General features: G+C 36.7%; 1 protein-coding gene across 5 annotated transcripts in view; it reads left to right on the forward strand.

The window, feature by feature from the left end:
• Nucleotides 1-20018, forward strand: part of MCTP1 (multiple C2 and transmembrane domain containing 1) — a 395876-nt gene that overhangs the window by 257652 nt on the left and 118206 nt on the right. The window contains exon 16 of one of the 5 annotated variants that reach the window (XM_075932147.2): nt 4976-5655. The exons of the other annotated variants lie outside the window; for them this stretch is intronic. Coding sequence (XP_075788262.2) covers nt 4976-5041 — 66 coding nt within the window. The 3' untranslated portion in view covers nt 5042-5655. Of the gene's footprint in view, nt 1-4975; nt 5656-20018 lie in introns of those variants that run through there. 5 annotated transcript variants of the gene reach the window in all.

Below are 20018 nucleotides of genomic sequence, written 5' to 3' on the forward strand. Positions count from 1 at the left end.
AGTAACTAAAACCATATTGAAGGAACACTTTATTTTTGAGCAGACAATGATAGACAAGCTATCATTAAAAAATGTATCATTTACTTAAATGGGATATTCAGAGGCAATATATCATTAATGTGTATGCAACTCATAAAAAAGTTTCATCTTTGAGTGCTTGCTCATCTTCATTCCATGTTAGGTGTGCATGTGTTACATGCACTCTTGTCAAAGATTTTTCTCTCAATGATATCCATTGTGTCAGAGCCAACTCCAACTCCCTCTGGAATTGCATGTTGGTAAAAGGGGCACCTGTAATGGTTGCTGGAACCACCCTTTTTCCTTCAGCAAAACCTCTTTCCGGTGATTTTTTTGGATTTTAACTCTTGGTTTATCATAGTTTAGTATATATTGTTGTAATTAGTATTTGTGTACATATCCAATAAATAGTCCCTATTGTCAAGGGACTTCTTCATCCCAGGGGTAGAGCATATCTCAGTCCCTGGGCTTCAACTTTATGCCTTCTGTGGCAAACCTGTGCCCAGGAGCATTATGCTTGCTTGAAGTATTCACATGAGGGACAAGTGCAAAATCTTTTGGGACTTTACACCCACATTGAAAATGTCAGAGAGATGACATTGAAGACATTCTCGTGGAAGCCTCCATCAGACCCACCTCAAAGCCAAGCTGCTGTGATTCAGTGTAGAGCACTTTGGCATCAGTGCAAAGTGCTCCTCCAGCATTGAGCTCTTCCTGACAGTGTTCATCATCTCTGTTGCTAACGAAGAGAAACAAAACACAGTGCACCAAAAGAGCGTACTCACTGGGGTCCAAAAAGACAATCCAGCAATGCAGTGAGACCCATCCTCAACCACTGTTACATCCTTGGCCCTATGATGGTACTACAACCAGAGTATTGAATTTAGTGTGGTACTTTTTACTGACATCTGGGAGTCACCATGGCACCAGCAGTCTGACTGTCCCATTGACACCAGAGCCTTTTGAAGCATCCAGGGATTTGCTGTTTCTCCTGGTCCCCACCGCCTTGACTCTGATGGAACATTTGCCACCACTGATGACCAAAAGCAGGAAAGAATAAGAAGCCATCAAGCTGATTTCAGATAACTTTGAGAGAAGTCAGCTCTGATTGGCACCCTGGCCACCTCTAGTCCATTGCCAGTCCATGTCCCTCCAGCGCCACAGAGAGGGAGAGGTGGATGTCATACCATTGTGGTCTCTGAGTGGACTCCTCCTTTAAGGCTAAAGAGGAATCCTATGCACAATCAGTACCCAGCATATGTAACCCTGAATTTTAGTGCTGGTCTCCCCATGGGCACTGGCCAGCAGGTCACTGGCCAATGCAATGGCCTTATTGGAACCCTGGAGTTTCCTCCAGTAGTAGGTGGTCTTCCCATCATTCTTACTTGGTGATTTCCAAGAGGCAGGCTACTGACCTCTGAAATAGACCTTGGTAAAGGACTCTGACCCCAGTACTGACCCGCAGTACCAATATTCAGGATGAGGCTTCTGTGGCTGTCATTGAAGCCAAGAAAGAGGAAGGAGCTCTTTCTCTGGTGTAAGTCTCCATTTCCTCTTCTTCCTCACCAGACAAGGCTATCGTGAAACTCAATAACTTGATTCCATAGGATAATTTCAGGGCCCATCAGAACTTCTTCAAGTGGGTAGCAGTGACCTTGGAATGAAAACTGAGGTGCTTTAAAGCAACATCACATGCTCTTATTGACATTCTGGCTGCAACATCTCCCTCAGTGGCCTTACCTATTAGTGAAACTGATACATCTGGTCAAGGCCCTATGGCAACTCTTTCCCTGCTCAGTGCCCACTCAGAGCATAAGAACGGCCGTACTGTGTCAGACCAGAAGTCCATCTAGCCCAGTATCCTGTCTACCAACCGTGGCCAGCACCAGGTGCCCCAGAGGGGGTGGACCGAAGACAATGATCAAGCGATTTGTCTCCTGCCATCCCTCTCCAGCCTCTGACAGACAGAGGCCAAGGACACCATTTTATCCCCTGGCAAATAGCCTTTTATGGACTTAATCTCCATGAAATTATCTAGCTTTTCTTTAAACTCTATTATAGTCCTGGCCTTCACAGCCTCCTCTGGCAAGGAGTTCCACAGGTTGACTACACGCTGTGTGAAGGAGAACTTTCTTTTATTAGTTTTAAATAAACTAAGAGTGCTACACACCTGCAAGGCAGCAACTTTGTCATCAGTGCTTCTCACTATGCCATCACTGTAAAGCCTTGGGATGACACCAGGTTCAGAAGAACAGTGTTGAGTCAACGTGTCCATGAACTCTTAGCCTACCCCCCTCAGCTACTGCTTGTGAGTCACCAAACATGAAATGGATATGAGCAACATAATTCGAAAAGCAATAGTTAGACCTTTTTTTCTGATTACAATGATATGCCTTTGGATGTGAAATACCAGAAGATTTGAAATTGACACAGTTTTCTGTGTCCTGCCAATATTAGTTCTTGCCTAACTTTTAAAGGCAAAACAGAAAAATATTAAATTAATGTTAGTTTTAAAATGGCTTTGTTGCGTTTAAGTATTGGACCTAGAATGTATGTTATCTTTCTGAACTCTTTCTTCTGAAAGACCCAGGCAAAAAAGAAGTGAGGAGAATACAGAGTAGAAGCTTTTACTTTAAATGTGCTAGCTTTTCTATATTTAACACAGATCTCTAGCATTCTTTCAAAAGCTTTCTTAGATTCAGTTAATACCATACGTTTTATGCATAAGAATTCTACAACAGTCATATACTATGCAAAAGTGGCAAGGTTTCTCTTTGGACTAATCTACTATAGGCAATAAAATGTCTACTAAATTGGGCCTAATTTCCATCATCCTCTTGACCAGACACTTGTGTTCTCGTGGATGTCAGTGGTGCAATATGAGGGGAAGTGTACACTGTTTCCTTCTAGTACTGTCATTTTTCACTGTAATGAGCACAAAAATAATTGGACAACTGAGCTATCAGTAAAAGGACACACTTCAGCATGAGTCAATGAATTATTTTACAGGACAAACTTTAATCTTTAAATGTGATTGTAGATAATTTGTGCTACCATCTGTCCATTTTGAATTGTTTTAGCCTTTTCGGTTGTTATGCAGTAAGTGCTGCTGTGTTTAACATTAACATTTGATATTTTACACATTTAATTTCTGTACTGCTACGTGGTCCTTCGGGAACTGAGCTCTAGCGCTACATGAGCGAGACAAAGTATTGATCAGTTAACATTTCAGCTACATTTATGTATGTCGCAAAATTAATGAAAATGCCAGACAAAAATGTCAAGAGTGCACAAAAAGGTAGAATTTAAATTTGGTAGTTTAATGAAAAGTTTAAGATGTGCATTATCAAAAATGTCCCCTTGCCTTTCAAGTACAATTCATAACAGAATAACTAAAGGGGACTACATATTTTACTTGCAGGTACATTGAGCATGAAATATGGAATATCTGATTATCGTAGCATTTGGTGTCCAAAAATGGCCCAAATGAAGCACTTTAATTGACCATTTGGAAGTTTAATTCTTACTCATAAAATAAACTATTTCCTTTCTCAATTGGAAGACTAGAGCCACCATCACTCTAAAAAAAGTAGACGACAAATCTGGAGAGTCCAGAGAAGAACATCCAAAATAAGTTTAGAAAACCTGATGTATGAGAGGTGGTTTAAAAAAAAATCTGCGCATGATTAGCCTTCAGAAAAGAAGACAAAGGGTGAGGCGTGATAAGTCTTCAGATCTGTTGAGGGCCATCATAAAGGTTTTCATGTCCACTGAAAATAGGACCAGTAATAATAGGTTTGCTATGTACAAAGGGATATTTAGATTAGACATTATAGTTGGGAAAAAATTTTAAGGATAGGTAAGCACTGGAATAGACGAAGGAAAGTTGTGTAATCCCCATCATTGGATGTTTTATAAGAATAGCTTAGACGTACACTGGTCAGAGATGGTCTAGGACATGAGTCTTGCCTCAGTGCCTCAAAGTTGCTTCCAGACCTACTTTTCTGTTTGTCACCCCTACTTTCCAGTGCACAGAGAGATGAAGATTTTTTATGCATTTATCTTCCTTTTCCTATTCTGACTCCTCATACTTTTGTTTATATCAGGTGAGGGGAATTGTGTTTTCATGGACTTTTAAACTATGATGAAATGAGTTACCTTCAATTTTAGGTAATTGTTCATACCTATTTCACCTTTTTCTTTCTTCTTCCAATATCACACAGTTGGTGTATGTAAATAGTGTAATGATTTCCTGAGAGGAGCAGGCTCTTTGTGAAGTGTAAGTGCTCTCAGACTTAGACAGTAAAGTAGTGATGTTATAATGCCATCTAATGTGAAAGTCCAAAAAAGAAGATAGGATTTAGATTGGGGTGGGCAAAAATTTTGGAAGGGAGGCCACTTCACACACTTTTTTTTTTAAGTGGTCCCAACCTTCCCTAGAAGGGGCAGGGCCTTGTGCGCCAGGGCCAGGACAATTCTGTGCCCTCCGCCCACTGAGCCTCTATGGCTTGGGGCTGGGAGAGTACACCAAGTCTTTGCCCTGTCTCCCCTCCCCACCCCAAGTGAACCACCAGCTGTGTGGCCCTTGCCGGGCAGCAGGAGACTTTGTGTGCTCCCGTGCTCCCAGGCCGATTAAGGCCTGGTGTGCAAGGGGGAGCGCATGAATTCTATCACTCCCTGCACCTGCCCTGCAAGGGGTTCACAACATCTAGAGTGAACCACCAGCTGAACAGCCCCTGGTTGGGGAGGAGACTTTGCATGCTTCCCTATCCCAGGCCCTAATTGGCCTGGGGGTGGGGGAGCAGCAGGACATCCATGGGCTGGATCAGCTCGCTTGGCGGGCTGGAATCCGGTTCATGGAGACTCTCTTGCTCATCCCTGATTTAGATAAACTGAGAATAAGAATGAACTATGCTATATTATCTCAACTGACATGATATTTTGTTTTTTCCCCCAGAATGCCCACAACCGCATTTGCAATGGTTGCTTTTGTAAAAGGAGTTTGGGAAGAAAGAATGGTTGATTTATCAGCAGGCGTGTATGTGAATTGTCTTAAATATTTCTCTTAGTTTTGCTTGCAAATACATAATTTTGTGTCTGTTTAATGGTCAGTTGATGTTTCCATTACCAGTTCAATTTTTGAGGGTCTATTAAAAAAAAATCAACTTATGTTGGCTAAATCTGTGTACAGAAGTCTGGACATTATAATGAAGCATCTTGGAAACTGATCAGGAGGAAGGGTGAAAGTGTACTTTTTCCCCTATTAATTCATAACTTCATTACTTCAGCACATACAGTATGGCTAATTGTACTGGTGTTCAGTTGCTTTTACTTGATAAATAAAACCTTAATGAATATGATATGTAACCATGGTTTAATTTGAGTATGATATGGCAAATGCATTAGTTGTATTTGGGGAGAGATCAATGTTGTATATGCTTCCTTTCCAAAAGATGGCACAATTGGGGCAGACAGACACTTGAGAACTCACTTTCCACGTTGGAGACAGCAAGAGGACGACCAATGTGATAAGCTCATGATGGCCTTTCTTTTCCAGAAATAGAACTGTCATGGAGAAGCTATATTGGAGTGAAGGCAGATGTGGCCCCTCCCTTCTCATTCTTATCCCTCTCCCCCTGCAGATGAGGTATTCAGTTAGATGAAAGGCTGTGGGTGGCTATCTAGAGATGGCTAGTTCACTCTGCCTGACAATCTTTTCCTCATCTCTTGAGAACTTTGCTTCCTTCTGCATAACAGACCTTCTGTCATTATAAATGTAATTATTTAAGGTGAAATAAGCTCAAAATAACTTTTTGATGCAGTTTATGAAAATGTTATGTATCTGCATGCCAGATTTGAATGCAGGTAGGAAAACGTTGCTCCATTTCTTTATTTTAATCAGAGGGATTTTCTCACAAAAAGTGAAAAACACTAGTATAGGAACAGTTCCTTTGATTAGCACAAGGATAGATATGATATATTGTGGTGTTACGAGTACTATATTACAAAGGCTCTGTTTTTGTATCACACAGTTAATATGTATAATAAAGCTAGGGATCCCTAAAAACTCAGATCCATATGTTATAAAACCAGAAGTGACCATTGCAACTATTCTGCCTTCCTACATAACACGGCCATGGGACTTCCCTGAATTAATTTCTGGTTGAACTATAACATCTTTGAATTATAACATCTTTGAGAAAAATCATCCAATCTTGATTTAAAAAAAAGTGATAGTAAAAAGTGACAAACCTTGGTAAATTGTTCCCATATATAATTATTTCACGGTTTTTAAAAATGTTTCTTATTTCTAGACTGAATTTGTCTATCTTGGCTTTCCATCCATTGGTCCTGCTATGCTTTCTTCTGCTAAATTAAAGTTTATAATGAGCAGTAACGTTAGTTCGAACCAAGGGCTTTGGTTCGAACTAACGCATCCCGGCACGGACGTCCTGGTTCAAATCAGCTGTGATTCGAACTAGCGTGCTGGCGAGATCATGCTAATGGAGCACGGGATATTTAAATCCTGGCTTCATTAGCTGCTTCACTCGTCTGCATTTGAATCCTAGTCCGAACTACGGAGCAAATGTATATGTTCCCTTAGATATTAGTCTAATACTGGTTAAAGCATTGTAATGATGAATGAAGAGTACCTTTAAACTAATTTTTGTTCAGTAGGATTACAGCAAACAGTATCACCTATGTAGTTTTTCAACACATGGAACAGTGGGTTTGAATGTCAAGCTTAAGTGGTTTGTCTTCCAGATGGCAGCAAATAAATAGTAATTGACCTTGAAGTAAAATACCTAGATTCAGCAAGTGGTTACAAGTCATACAAGAAACCATGTCATTAGTTTATTTAACTTTCAGGTTTTAAATTTAAATGAAAACGGTCACATCAAGAATTATTTTCAAGTCTCTCGCTGACAAGGTACTACAGTTTCTATTTTGAGCTAGGAATATATTATTTATTTCTATTCCATTTTTAGATTTTATTTATTTTGACTAAAATAGTTCTGAAATGATAGAATCATAGAATACTAGCAGTGGAAGGGATCTTGAGAGATCATCTAGTCTAGTCCCCAGCCCTGATGGCAGGACCAAGCACCATCTAAGATCATCCCTGATAGATGTCTATCCAAACTGCTCTTAAATATCTCCAGAGATGGAGATTCCACAACCTCCCTAGGCAATTTATTCTAGTATTTAAACACTCTTACAGTTAGGAAGTTTTTCCTAATTTCCAACCTAAAACTCCCTTGCTGCAATTTAAGCCCATTGCTTCTTGTTCTATCCTCAGAGACCAAGGAGAACAATTTTTCTCCCTTTTCCTTGTAATACCCTTTTAGATCCTTGAAAACTGCTCTCCGTGTCTTCTCTTTTTTTAAAACTAAACAAGCTCAATTCTTTAAATCTTCCGTCGTAGGTCATGTTGTCTAGGCCTCTAATCATTTTGGTTGCTCTTCTCTGGACCGTCTACAATTTTTCCACATCTTTCTTGAAATGTGATGCTCAGAACTGGACACAATACTCCAACTGAGGCCTAACCAGCACAGAGTAGAGTGGAAGAATAACTTCTCGTGTCTTGTTCAAAACACTCCTGTTAATGCATCCCAGTTTCACATTGACTCGTATCTAGCTTTTGGTTCACTATGACCCCTAGATCCCTTTTTGCAGTACTCCTTCCTAGATAGTCACTTCCCGTTCTGTGAGAGAAACTGATTGTTCCTTCCTAAGTGAAGTACTTTGCATTTGTCCTTAATAAACTTCATCCAATTTACCTCAGACCATTTCTCTAGTTTGTCCAGATGATTTTGAATTATGACCCTATCCTCCAAAGCAGTTGCAACCCCTCCCAGCTTGGTATCATCTGCAAACTTCTTATAACTTGCAATTATGCACTGTTGTTAAATCAGTTCAGTAATCAGTAAAGTGAGCTCAAATAATGAACACAAGACTTGCTATATTGAAACAGACGAATGGTGCATTTAGCCCAGTATTCTGTCTTCAACAGTGCTGGTGCCAGATGCTTGAAGAAATGAACAGAATAGGATAGTTTATCAAGGGATCCCATCCTCTGTCAGCAAGTCCCAGTGTTTGACACACAGTGGCTAGGGACACTCTGAAAAATGGGGTTGCATCCCTGTGTCCCAGAGAATGTTTATAAGTGTATGGTTAGGCATGTGATACAGAATGGAAGCTCTACATACTAGATTTTTCTGTTGCTTTACAGATCTTTAAAATTTGACTCTGTTCCCATAAATATAATCAGAATTACAGTAGTCCTAAAGTTAAACAATGTGAACTGCTTTCCTAATAGGCACACTAAGGATATGTTTAAACCACATCACTCTGTCAAAAGAGGGATGTAAATTAGGCAAATGGAAGGGCAAATGAAGCAGAGATTTAAATATCCCATGCTTCATTTGCATAATCATGTCACAGCACTTTTTTGGAAAAGGGTATTTCGAAAGTAAAAGCACCGTCTAGACTCAGTACTTTTGGGGGGACGGGACCCTTTTTCAAGGGGTACGGGATCTTTCCAAAAGTGTGTGTGTAGTTTTTTTTTTCTAAAGAGCCACATCTAGACAGCGCTTTCACTTTCAAAAAAATCCTCTTTTGAAAAACTGCTCGGATGCCATTATGCAGATGAAGTGTGGGATATTTAAATCCCCATTTCATTTGCTGCTTCAATTTGCCTAATTTACATCCCTCTTTCGACAGAGGGATGTAGTTTAGACATACCTTAAAGTTTAACAACTATTTAGCAAAAGAAAAATTTGACCTAATTTAATCTTGTTTATACAAGATCAACATTTCTATCCCCGAATATCTACCATTATCTCTGCAAAGTTGAGTATTATTAACGTGTGTTAGGCACTTAGAACTTCTTTGGTAATTAATACAAAGAACAGACTGTGTAGTAGACATGATTTTCTCTCCATAACCAATAGTAGTCATGATTAGGCATGCCTGTACTCTGATTCTAATTGACTAGCTTCTTTAACAAGACGCTGCTCATTAATGGCAGACTTGGTTACTCCAGAATTTTCTTCGCTATTTTTTTAATAAAGTGAATGAAACCAATTATATGCGGTTACACTGCATATATTTTTGCATTTGTCACTAGAAGAAATTATATGGTATATTGAGGAAATGTTTAAATCACCATTAACATACACCACCATGATCCTCCATGTACAATAAGCTTCTTTTGAAGCTTCATCATAACTGCAGAAGTAAAATTGTAAAGTTGAAGGCAAATCTGTACTGTAACAGTAGCATCAAATGAACCAGGCTTTTTCCTTAATATGTCTTGTCATGCCCCATATTTATCATCTTATATAAATATAAGACAAATTCTTGTCTTCATCTGCTGTGAAATGCTCACTCTGCTTTTATTCTCCTCTTAATGTTATCAGCTTTTGTGAACATTTATCTCTTGGGGGCTCCACTCTCTTGTGTTTTGACCTGCATAGAGAAGGGAGAATCTCCTTTTTCTTTCTCTTTCACTTCCTGTAAGGTTTGTTTTCTGTGGCTCTCTCCCTCTTACCTGTAACAGCTTACAGGATAGTAATAGAGATGTAGCCGTGTTAGTCTGGTCTTGCTGAAACAAAAAACAGGAGTATGCAGCACTTTAAAGACTAATATACCATCTTGTTAGTCTTTAAAGTACTGCATAGTCCTGTCCTTTGTTTCAGCTTACAGGATGGCTTAGATAGCTTCAGGCTTACCTTGGGCAGTGTCCAGGCAGTGGCTCTAAGGCAGGCTGCTTACCTGTCCTTGGGCCCCACACTGCACCACAGAAGCTAGGGGGAAGAGGCTCTGATGTGCTGCTCTTGTCTGCAGGCACAACCTCCCCCAGCTCCCATTGGCTGATGTTTAGGGTTGAAGGGACAGCATGTGCAGCCCTAAGAATACCCCACCTATGAGTGGAACTTGCTGGCCATTTCCAGGGCACAGCGTGGTGCAATAGCACAGGTAGGGGATAGCCTGTCTCAGTTTAGACTTTTAATGGGGCTGGTCAGCATTGCTCACTGGAGCCTCCAGGGTCCCTTTTTGACGAGGTGTTCAGGTTGAAAACAGGACACCTGGTCACCTTACAGGAAATACATACTGTAATTTTAAAATAAGCTACTTCCCTTAACAGATATAAAGGATGGTATAATGCATACTGGAAATTATGTAAGCCTCCTTGGTAAAGTGTACATTACTGGTTTCTGCTTGATAGAATATTAAGTTTAATTGTTTGTCCATAAAGAAGCTCTAATACTAGAAGATACTGTATCTCTTTAAGATGACAGATGGATTAAAAGTAAGCATTTTTAATACTTGCTGCCCTCTTAATTATTACTTGCTTAATGCACCACTATTAGCAAAGGGATTATGAGTTAATAAAAATGTCATAGTATCAGTATATGAAGCACAATATAATTTTCCCAAGATGATTAACAGCATAAGGCCATATTAACAACACTCTTAGCATTCAATCCCTAAAGACCTTTGATTTTCATCTTTTATAAAGTACTTTTACTCCAGAAATATTAAATATTTTAGAATTTAGTTTTTTAAAGCTAATTAATATAATTTTTTAGCTTTCTAAATTTTATATTTTAAATGTCTTCCCTTGTGAGTCTGTGTACAATAGAAGTATAATTTTAACTCAATCTGAAAAGTGGCTTTTAAAAATATTATAAGGCCAAGTTACAATAAAAATGTTAACATATAGTATTTTACTTATCACTTATTTAGAATTGGATTGTTATTAAAGAAAAACTGGGTAAAGGTGCTGGTTTCTGGCTAGGGGGCCCTCTTAAGTGTGATAAAAAGGGTGACCAAATTTCTAAATACTCTCCTATTTTTGGTGCTTCTCTTGTGTATCTATTTCATGTGAAAGGAGTTATTAACGTTTTATAAAGCAACTTGAGTAAAATACAGAAAATAATCTATTTGTCATCACACTCAGTAAGAGCAGTTAGAAAATGAAATTAAGAAGCTCTTAGATAATTATTACGTAATTGTTCTGTCACGCAGAACAATGTTTTATTTTACTCATACATCTTGCTTTGTTCCAAAGCTGCAGCTGGCTATTAATATGTATCTTTATATCATCAGAATGAATGAGCTATATCTGTATAAATTATTGATTCACTTGAGTATACCTCACTAGTTCAAAGCTGAAAACCCTGGCAGCCCATTTAATAGAATGATACAACTGAACAGAATGAAGTTACCTACCACAGCAGTGATTGCCCACTTGGGGTCAAATGCCCTCTTACCTTTCTACCTGAACACCTGCAAATTGAGCTGTATCCCATTCAGAGTTTTAAGAACAGCTCCATTGTCACAGGAAGTAGAGTTTGTTTCTGAGAGAGAATTATGCCAGTTCTACTTCTGAATGAATGACAAGTCTGTTATTACTCAAGGGATATTAGGCCTCACTGCTTTTTTGAGAAAACAAATTTGCTGTAACTTTATCTGTAATTTAGTATTGAATGGGTGCAAATAGATGCTACATTGTGTGAGTAGAAGAGAGAAAATAGGGGTTTGTTAAAGCCATAAAAGGGATGTGTAACCATTATATTTCCGAAGGAGGTCTTATCAGAGTCATAGGTTATGAGGGGAAATATTCTGGTTACAGCCATAGCATTAAACACCTGTTTTGAATTTAACTTAAAAGTAGTGTTGAAAAAGGAAGGTTTTTGTCTAACTTGTACACATGGTGAATTTACAAGTTTCCTGGAAGTATATATGCAGGTTGCCTTTGACTTAAAGCTTAGCCAGTTAAGGATTACAATAAAACCATACTGTAAAATAATTCTTGATGAATCTAAGCTTGGATATAGATGTAGGTGTGTTTTTCCTCCCTCCTCCCCCCATGAATGGATAAAGTTCTGGGTTGTGCATATGATATTTGTTTTTCCACAATAAATGTTTAAATTGCTTAGTTTATTTTCTCTTTATTGGTTGGCTCTAGTTAACCATTTGATATGAAATAATATTAGTTGCTGATAAGTTTTGTCTTGTTTCATTACTGGAAAAGTACACCACTTGCAAAATATTGTGTGAGTCATTGTACAAGCTGACCAGCTTCAGTCAGCACAGTGTCTTATCACTGCATAACTTATTTTTTATGATATTGTAGTCGATCAGTGCCTTGAATTCTCATTAGATAATAAGAAATCCATGGGCTTTGTTCATTTGTTCAAATCATTTGCACAAGTTTGACCTTAGTAATTTGTAAAGTTTCAAGTTAAAAGCTTAGTTAATGTGGTTCCTGATCAGCCAGCCACTGTCATTATTGAATGGCAATGTGGTTAATCCCCTGTTCCCTTCCCCACTCTTAAGTGCAAAACACATCACCTATAAGCATGCTCCCAAACTTAGCTGAGAACAGAGAGTGAGAATGAGGCTCAGAATCTGTTGCTTGGTTAATGTCTCTCACTATATCTAGAAAACAAGAGCTGCCTTTCTATTGCTTCATTCAAAATATCCAGTACATTCTCATTTATCCCCCCAGTTGTAAAGCAGATAGATTTTTGTTTGTGAGGGACAGTCCTATATTTTCCAAAGAGAGAGAGAGCTAAACATCCTATGTGAAAATATTAATTTAAAATATGTATCTAAACTTGATGGAACCAAGATAAGGTAATGTGACCCGCTCAAGGTCATAGATTCAACCCAAATCAGTAGGAAGCTCTGAGTTGGGTAGAAAGGGAAGTGACAGTTGTTTGACATAAGTCTCAAATTAAACAAATAGTAAATGCAGTACCAGCCTTTCATACTCCTGTATATGTTCTTTTCACATAATTGTGCTACAATGAGTGCAACTACAGTGTACATACAAGGCAAAAGGGTGCATGAAATGGATGATGGATTTTTGTGCATTTCAGAAGGGAAATAAATCCCATACATTTGTTTAAGGTTTTTTTAACACAATACTTTAGTGGTATTGTCTTTTTGCTAGATGGAAAGTGTTACATCAGTCCCTTTGTTGGGGAGTGTTATGTCAGGTCCTTTCCCAGATATCCTCTTCACAGGCTAGTAACATTATGCTGTGCTGCTCCCTGGTTGGCATTCATATTATGTTATCCAGATATCCATTCCACTTCTACTTTGTAATATTTTAAAAAAAGAAAAAACATTCTGTCCAACTCAAAACAAAGATCAGACAAGCCTTTGAACAGGTTGTCTGAGCTCTAAAATGTAGTTATGGACTAATGAAATACGGTTGTCTGGAAATGACAGACTTGGCACATCTTTGAGACCATTTTAAGGTTTGTATGGTTGAAATAACACCCTCACCCATCCCTGAAGTACAGTAGTGTATGGTTGTTCATGATGCATCTAGCCCCTGGTGACTTAATCACTGTTTTTTAGGGGTAATAGTTGAATACAAACAATAAATTACTTAAAGAATGATAGATTGTCTGGGGGATGGTTAAGTGTTCGCCTTTATAACAATTGCATTGCTTTAAGATAATGTGGTTTAAAAATCATTTTAAGTTACTCAAAATTAATAGCAGAAATGAGATATTGGATTCACAAACCAAAGCTTTATTGGTGTATGACAAGCAATGCATCTTTTTGCATTAGTACAGCAACTCTGCAGCAGATTATTTTCACAACTGATAATTTGAGTGTCATATATTTGTTATGGGTTTTCAAATAGTGAATAATGCCAAAGGTTATAGAGTTTTCATAAAGAAAATGTTTTATTTATTTTACATGGGTTTTCTGAAAAAGTATGTATGTGAATGCTTCCAGAAACCATAACAAAAAAAATACTAGTATTCCTGTTACAGAGAAACTGTGGGTGGGGGATAATGTTTTAGTAGTACTAAACAGGAAATAATTTTTAGTCATAGTGCATATTGAGGGCCAGGATAATAGGGAACTATAAGTAGACTCGCACTAAAACTTTTTTTAAAGCAATAGCAGGTTTAGAGAAACATTGTCTTATCTTTAAAACTTATACTAGGAATAAGATACTTTTACATAAAACTAGTTTGCTGGGGTTTTTTTGCCAATTTTGGATGATATGACCATGTGTTGTCATTTCTCCATACCTGTGATTTTTAGGTGCCTCCTGCCCTTTTAGGGAAATTACATTTTGTTAAAATCTGATCAGAAAAAAATCTCAGTAACTCAGTAGTATTTCATATGCTACAATAAGACTCCATGTTTGTATATTTGTTGACTCCACACTTGGACATATGATTTAAAATTTAATTTTCCTAATCAGGCAGGTAATAAGAATATTTTCCTTATTAATGTTTTTCTAGTAACTCATGATCACAAGTACTAACTTTGATACCATTTTAAATTTGGCTAAATGAATGAAATATGAAAAAGTTCAATCAGTGGGAAAGGTAACAAAATAATTAACATACTGCTATGTTGGAGGTAAGAAGTATTTTAAATAAATTTCAGTGCAAATTTGTTAGCAACATACTGTCACAGATTATATGGTTCTCTGAAACATCTATTAAAATGTTGTCCGAACAGTTTAATTATAGTGAGATGTTTCTCAAAAATATTTCATGATCTCCTTAATTAAAATTGAATTGAGCTCATTTAATTGTTATAATTATATTATTATAGGCAGTTTAAATGTCATAAAATAAAATCAACAATTGCTGTTTTTCAGTTAAAGAATAGTTATTGGATATCTTTTAAATACTGAATGATTACTGTTCAAATTTTCATCGGAAAATGACTAGTGCAATATTTAATTTTTGTCATACTTATTTCAGGATTATTTCATTTTTAAATCAGTTAAAATATTCAGTAATATAAATAGAATTTATCATAGTAATATAAAATAAAAGCTATAAAGTTATGCTTTTCCTTTTAATATTTTAGCTTTCATGAGTACTGACCTTTTTCTCTGATACTTAGGATTAATACATTTCTTATTTTATTGAAATTTAATATAGCTTATAATTAATGATAGTGTATATATACTTATTCATCCTGACTACTTTCAGAAATTATTTGACCATTGTTAAAGGGTTTGGTTGTTCTTTGCTAGGCAAGTAGTTAAAAGTTTGAAATTAGTACATATAAGTAAAGGTGTGCCTTAATATTTATGCCTAGTGGTTATACAACATTTTGGAGAAACAATGTTTCCCATTTCAGATAATCCAATTTTTGACACTTCTGACAAGTTGATGTGCCCAATAAAATATATATCCTTACATTAAAAAAACACGAAATTCTATATTTAGAAGGAGAAATAAATTCACTGCCATTCCCATGCAACATGAAGATCATATGATGATCTCTGTCTTTTGTCTATTTTATACTATTTTGGAAAATGTGGTTGATAAAAGGAAATAGGGAAGTCCAATATCACAAAAATATTTTGCCTTTTAAAAAAGTCTCAAAATACTTGAATTAAAATTCCTGGCTTGTCCGAACACTCACTCACTCATACTTTTCTAGTCCTGAAGAGATCATAATCTAAGAACCTAATGCTGCAAATGCACTCTATTCTGTTGAAATTTGAGTGTTTTCCATAAATAAAGTTACTCATATGTGTACATGTTTGCAGGATCATGTTAAGACTAGCAAGGAACATTCAAAGGATATAAGAAATAGAAATTAAAATATATACTTAACAATTACAATTCCCAAATATTTAAATCTTAAACAAAGCTGTTGGGGAAATATGAATGGTTAAGCTTTTATAAATACTTTACATATGATGATACTTTACTGAATTAAAGGGGCCTATTTTATCAAATATCTTATACTGGTGGTATAGTTTCAAGTAATGTTTAGTTTTGATACATATATTTCTTGTCTATATGCTTATTAATAATTTGGGAGACCGAAGCTACAACTGTGATCTTTCAATAGTTATTAATGTCAAAATAATTTAAAATAATGCAGTCTCTGAACTATAGCTGGTATTAAATTTCTTGGTAGCAAAAAAGTTAACGATAGAAAACAATAGTCTCAAATATTAGTTATCTGTAAAAATCTCAACAAGGATTTAAGTGTTTTTTCTAAAAATGTATATTGCTTACCTTATAAATAACTAAGCTTTTGTTTTGTTTGAAGATAAACAAGCTGCACTTGTTTGTAGGGTCAGCATTTTACATCTGTTGATGTCTTTCTCCATTCAAACCTGTAGGTAGCACCCTTGCACCACAAAACAATCAGTCTTTGTTGAGACATTTATTTAGGTTGGGAAGTCTTTGAGTGCAGACCACCTAAATGTAGCTGGTGGTATTTGCATAATTTCCAGACTTTGATGACTGTGTACTTAAAACAGCAGCCCACAGTTTGTGTATTAAATTGTTCGGCGGTGTGATTCACGTTTTCCTCTGTAATGAATTGTTTTTTCTCTCTGGCCTGCTGGATATAGGGAATAACTGAAGAATGTGGAAGCTTGAGGCTATCATGACCTTTTGCCTAAAAAGTAATAATTTAATTTGTTGCCATTGAGATATTGATAAATCTGTGGAATTCCTCAAACATAGATAAGTAGTAACACAGGGAAGAAAATGTTATGACACTGCTTTATTTTTAACTCAATAGTCAGATAAATTTTCTGATGATTATGTATGCAGTTTTTAATCTTGCTTCTTTGTCATCTTCACTATTGACTTGAATAGGAGTTGGATCAAGCCTTTAAATTTCTTTCCAGGCTTCAGTAAGAGCTGTAAAAGTCCCCGTGAGACTGGTCCTGTGATTTGCTATACCCTGTATGGAGGTGCCTTTAGTTCTCATTGAAATCAGCACCTTACACGTTCAAGCTTTCTATCATTGCCATTGCTGATATTGTGGATAGTAGCAGTTAGTGTTTTAATAAATGCACTAATACTTCAAATCACATTTGTTCAATACTTTACAGAATATAAAAAATATAAAAATTCTAATTTTAAAATCTTCTATTGTTAGATTCACCGCAATATTATCTTCAGAGTTTGTGATAACTGTCCTGAAGAGAGCTGGTGCTACTACCCATTCCTCCATTTTCTCCATCCTTATTAAGTAGCATGCTGCTTCCCAAAATGATAGCTGCTTGTTCATTGCTGAAATCCTCTTGCATTATGCCTCTTGTTAATATATGCATCAGAGATTTAGTTATCATACTAACCAGCACTCATGGCTTGCTGGATAAAAATCTTGACCTATATTCTAGTTTTATTTTAAAAATACTGTTTAAGTTTTATAATATTATGAGGTGCCATTAAGAAAGGTGGGCTTTAATTATCGCATTAGTTTCCTTTGGTTTATTTTTTGACTAACTTATGACAGCTGTGGATGTAAAATTCATTGAAATTCACTAAGTGAGGTTAAAAATTTTTTTAAAAGCACTTATTAATATGTATTTTTATTATTCCTTTGTCAGCCTGATGCACCATGGGATATTTGAGAAGGGAACACTGCACATTTGCGAGAGCCTTGTATGAACAAGCTGTTTTCTAATCCTATTATCTGCACGTTTGTGCGTATACCAGAACATGCAAAGTCAGATGCAGGTGGGAGGGAGCTAACCTTTGACTCATTGTAGCAGCAAAAATATTTAAGACTATCAGCATGGGAGTTTTCAGCCTTCCATTGTCTCACTAGAATAGGCTGTATCTTTATCATAAAGGAAAGACGCATAGATAGCCTCTTCACGCACACTGCACCACTGTGTGCATGGATTTTTATAAAACGTGAGCCTTCTAATTTTCTAAATTGTAAAGGGAATCCAGCCACAAAAGAAACTGAGAAGAATGCTTTTTTGATTAAATCTTGTTCCTGTGTGAATGCAGTAAGGCTAACAAGAAGAGCTTACTGGGTCTTGAAGACCCTGCTTCAATTTGCAGTGTCACTAGCCAAGTTAGAACTGCAGCTGGTGTTCACAGCAAATGTTCCTATCTTGACTAGTTAGACAAGGGAGTCATTTTCAACATGGTGGTCCCGAGGGGAAAGAAAGAAGCCTCCAAAGAGAGATTCTTAATGACTGAGCTCTGTCAACAGAAACACAAACTAGTGGAGAGTAGAGAGAAATAAATTTAGTGTGTGGAAAGGAGGCTTTTATATCTCTAGGTCATGAAATCTGGTGGTTTGGATTTTTTTAATGGCACTTGCTTTTCTTTTTGAAAGCTCCCCATTCATGGCATCACAATAATGCATATTTCTTTTTTTTTGTCTGCTGTTTTACATGCAAGTCATACATAGATTTTAATTTGCATAATGACAAATGGCTAAACAAGTACAGAGAAGAGGGTTTTTTTCCTTCTATATATATCGTTCTCTTAAAAACATTTCTGCTTGTCACAAGTGCAGGCAACTCTACATCTGCTTTTTATAATTGTTTTGCTGTTTGAGTTGAAGGAGGGTGCTTGTGGGAAAGCAGGTGTATTTTGACTGATCTTTTGCTAGTTTTATAGTTGCAGTTATAGTAGTTGGAAAACTGTGTCAGAGATTGCTGTGAATTGATCAGGATATGCATGTGAATGAGGATAGACACAGGTGTAAAAATGGCGCAAACGTCCTGAGAAACCTATGGCATGGTTTAAATAAATGATTGTGGGAAGCAACATTATCAGCTTGCATCTCTCTGGCAAGCCACCTGGTAGCATATCACCCAGGGAGAAGAGGACCTTATAATGTACACATGCCCCTTTTTATACTAAAGCTGTCTGGCTCCTTGTAGATCTAATCAAGTTTCCCAGTCATTAAATTGGAGGTGACAACGATGATGTGCTAATACTTGCTATTGTGATGGGCTGTAAGGTTAGAAAAACTTTTTAAAAGGAAACTGGCAAAGTAATGTCTTATGGAACGTTTAGGATGAAACTGTTACAATGCAAGTTTGTTTAAACCCTGCTTTCTTCCTCCGCAAAATAAATTTTGAAATGAAATAATATTCAAGGATTGGTCAGTATATTAACAGTCAATGGATCCTCACGATGCTTGAGCAATTACAATGTATACAACTTCAATGTTTTTTTCAGATGTTTTCAGCCATTTAAAATTTAAATTGTAGTACATTTTAAGAGTTTCATTTATTTGATGTCATTCAGGAAGTTAGATTAATCTCTTCTTCAGTAAAGAGCAAGCTCAGTCCATATGAACTAGTTCACCTGAAATCTTCCCTGGCCTACAGAGGAATATCTTCTATTATCAGGAAGGTCCACTGAGCAGAAAAACCAGTGCTTTGTCACTGTCAAGCCACAAGATCAAATTTTCAAAGGCAAACTGGAATGCAATCATAAGCTTTCAAGAATGAAAACAGACACTGGAAATCATGGCCTTCTTCTTAATGTATTTTTCTATCTGAAAGATGACATGAATAAACATCATTAATGCAGAGTATTCACTGCCATGAAGGTTTACTAGCGATGATTTGGAGTATATAGCGGAAATCTTGGAGCCTGATTTTATTCTTGCTTAGACCAGTTTTACAGTAAGATTTAGCTTTATTGAAGTTACTTGTGATTTTGCATCATTTTTAATATCAGAATCAGGCCACTTATATTTTTTCTAAAGCCTCTGGGCTGTGAAGCACTGTGAGGGGAATGCACCTAGGGCCCGCTTTAGAGTTATTTAGATGTTGCTGTGGTCAGAGTTGCAATACATAACTAATTTAGGAGACAAAATCTCCTTTTCAAAAAGTTGACTTGACCAACATTACTTCAAAAATCTGGGATTAAGCATGTTGGGAGAGGAAGTTAGTTAAACAGAAATTAAAAGGTAAAGTAACAAAAGTAAAATCTCTGCAAGCTGCATGGAAACTCTTCAAAGACACCATAATAGAGGTCCCAAATTAAAATGTATATCCCAAATTTAAAAACAGAACAAAAAAAGTGCCACCGTGCCTTAACAGCCAAGTAAAAGAAGCAGTGACAGATAAAGACATCTTTTTAAAAAAAAAAAAAAAAAAAGAAGTCAAATCCTAGTGAGGAAAATAGAAAGGAGCATAAACTTGGTCAAATTAAGCATAAAAATAGAATAAGAAAAGCCAAAAAGGAGTTTGAAGAATAGCTAGCCAA

This window comes from Pelodiscus sinensis, chromosome 6 (genome assembly GCF_052426305.1).
Source record: "Pelodiscus sinensis isolate ZL-2025 chromosome 6, ASM5242630v1, whole genome shotgun sequence".
NCBI lineage: Eukaryota > Metazoa > Chordata > Testudines > Trionychidae > Pelodiscus > Pelodiscus sinensis.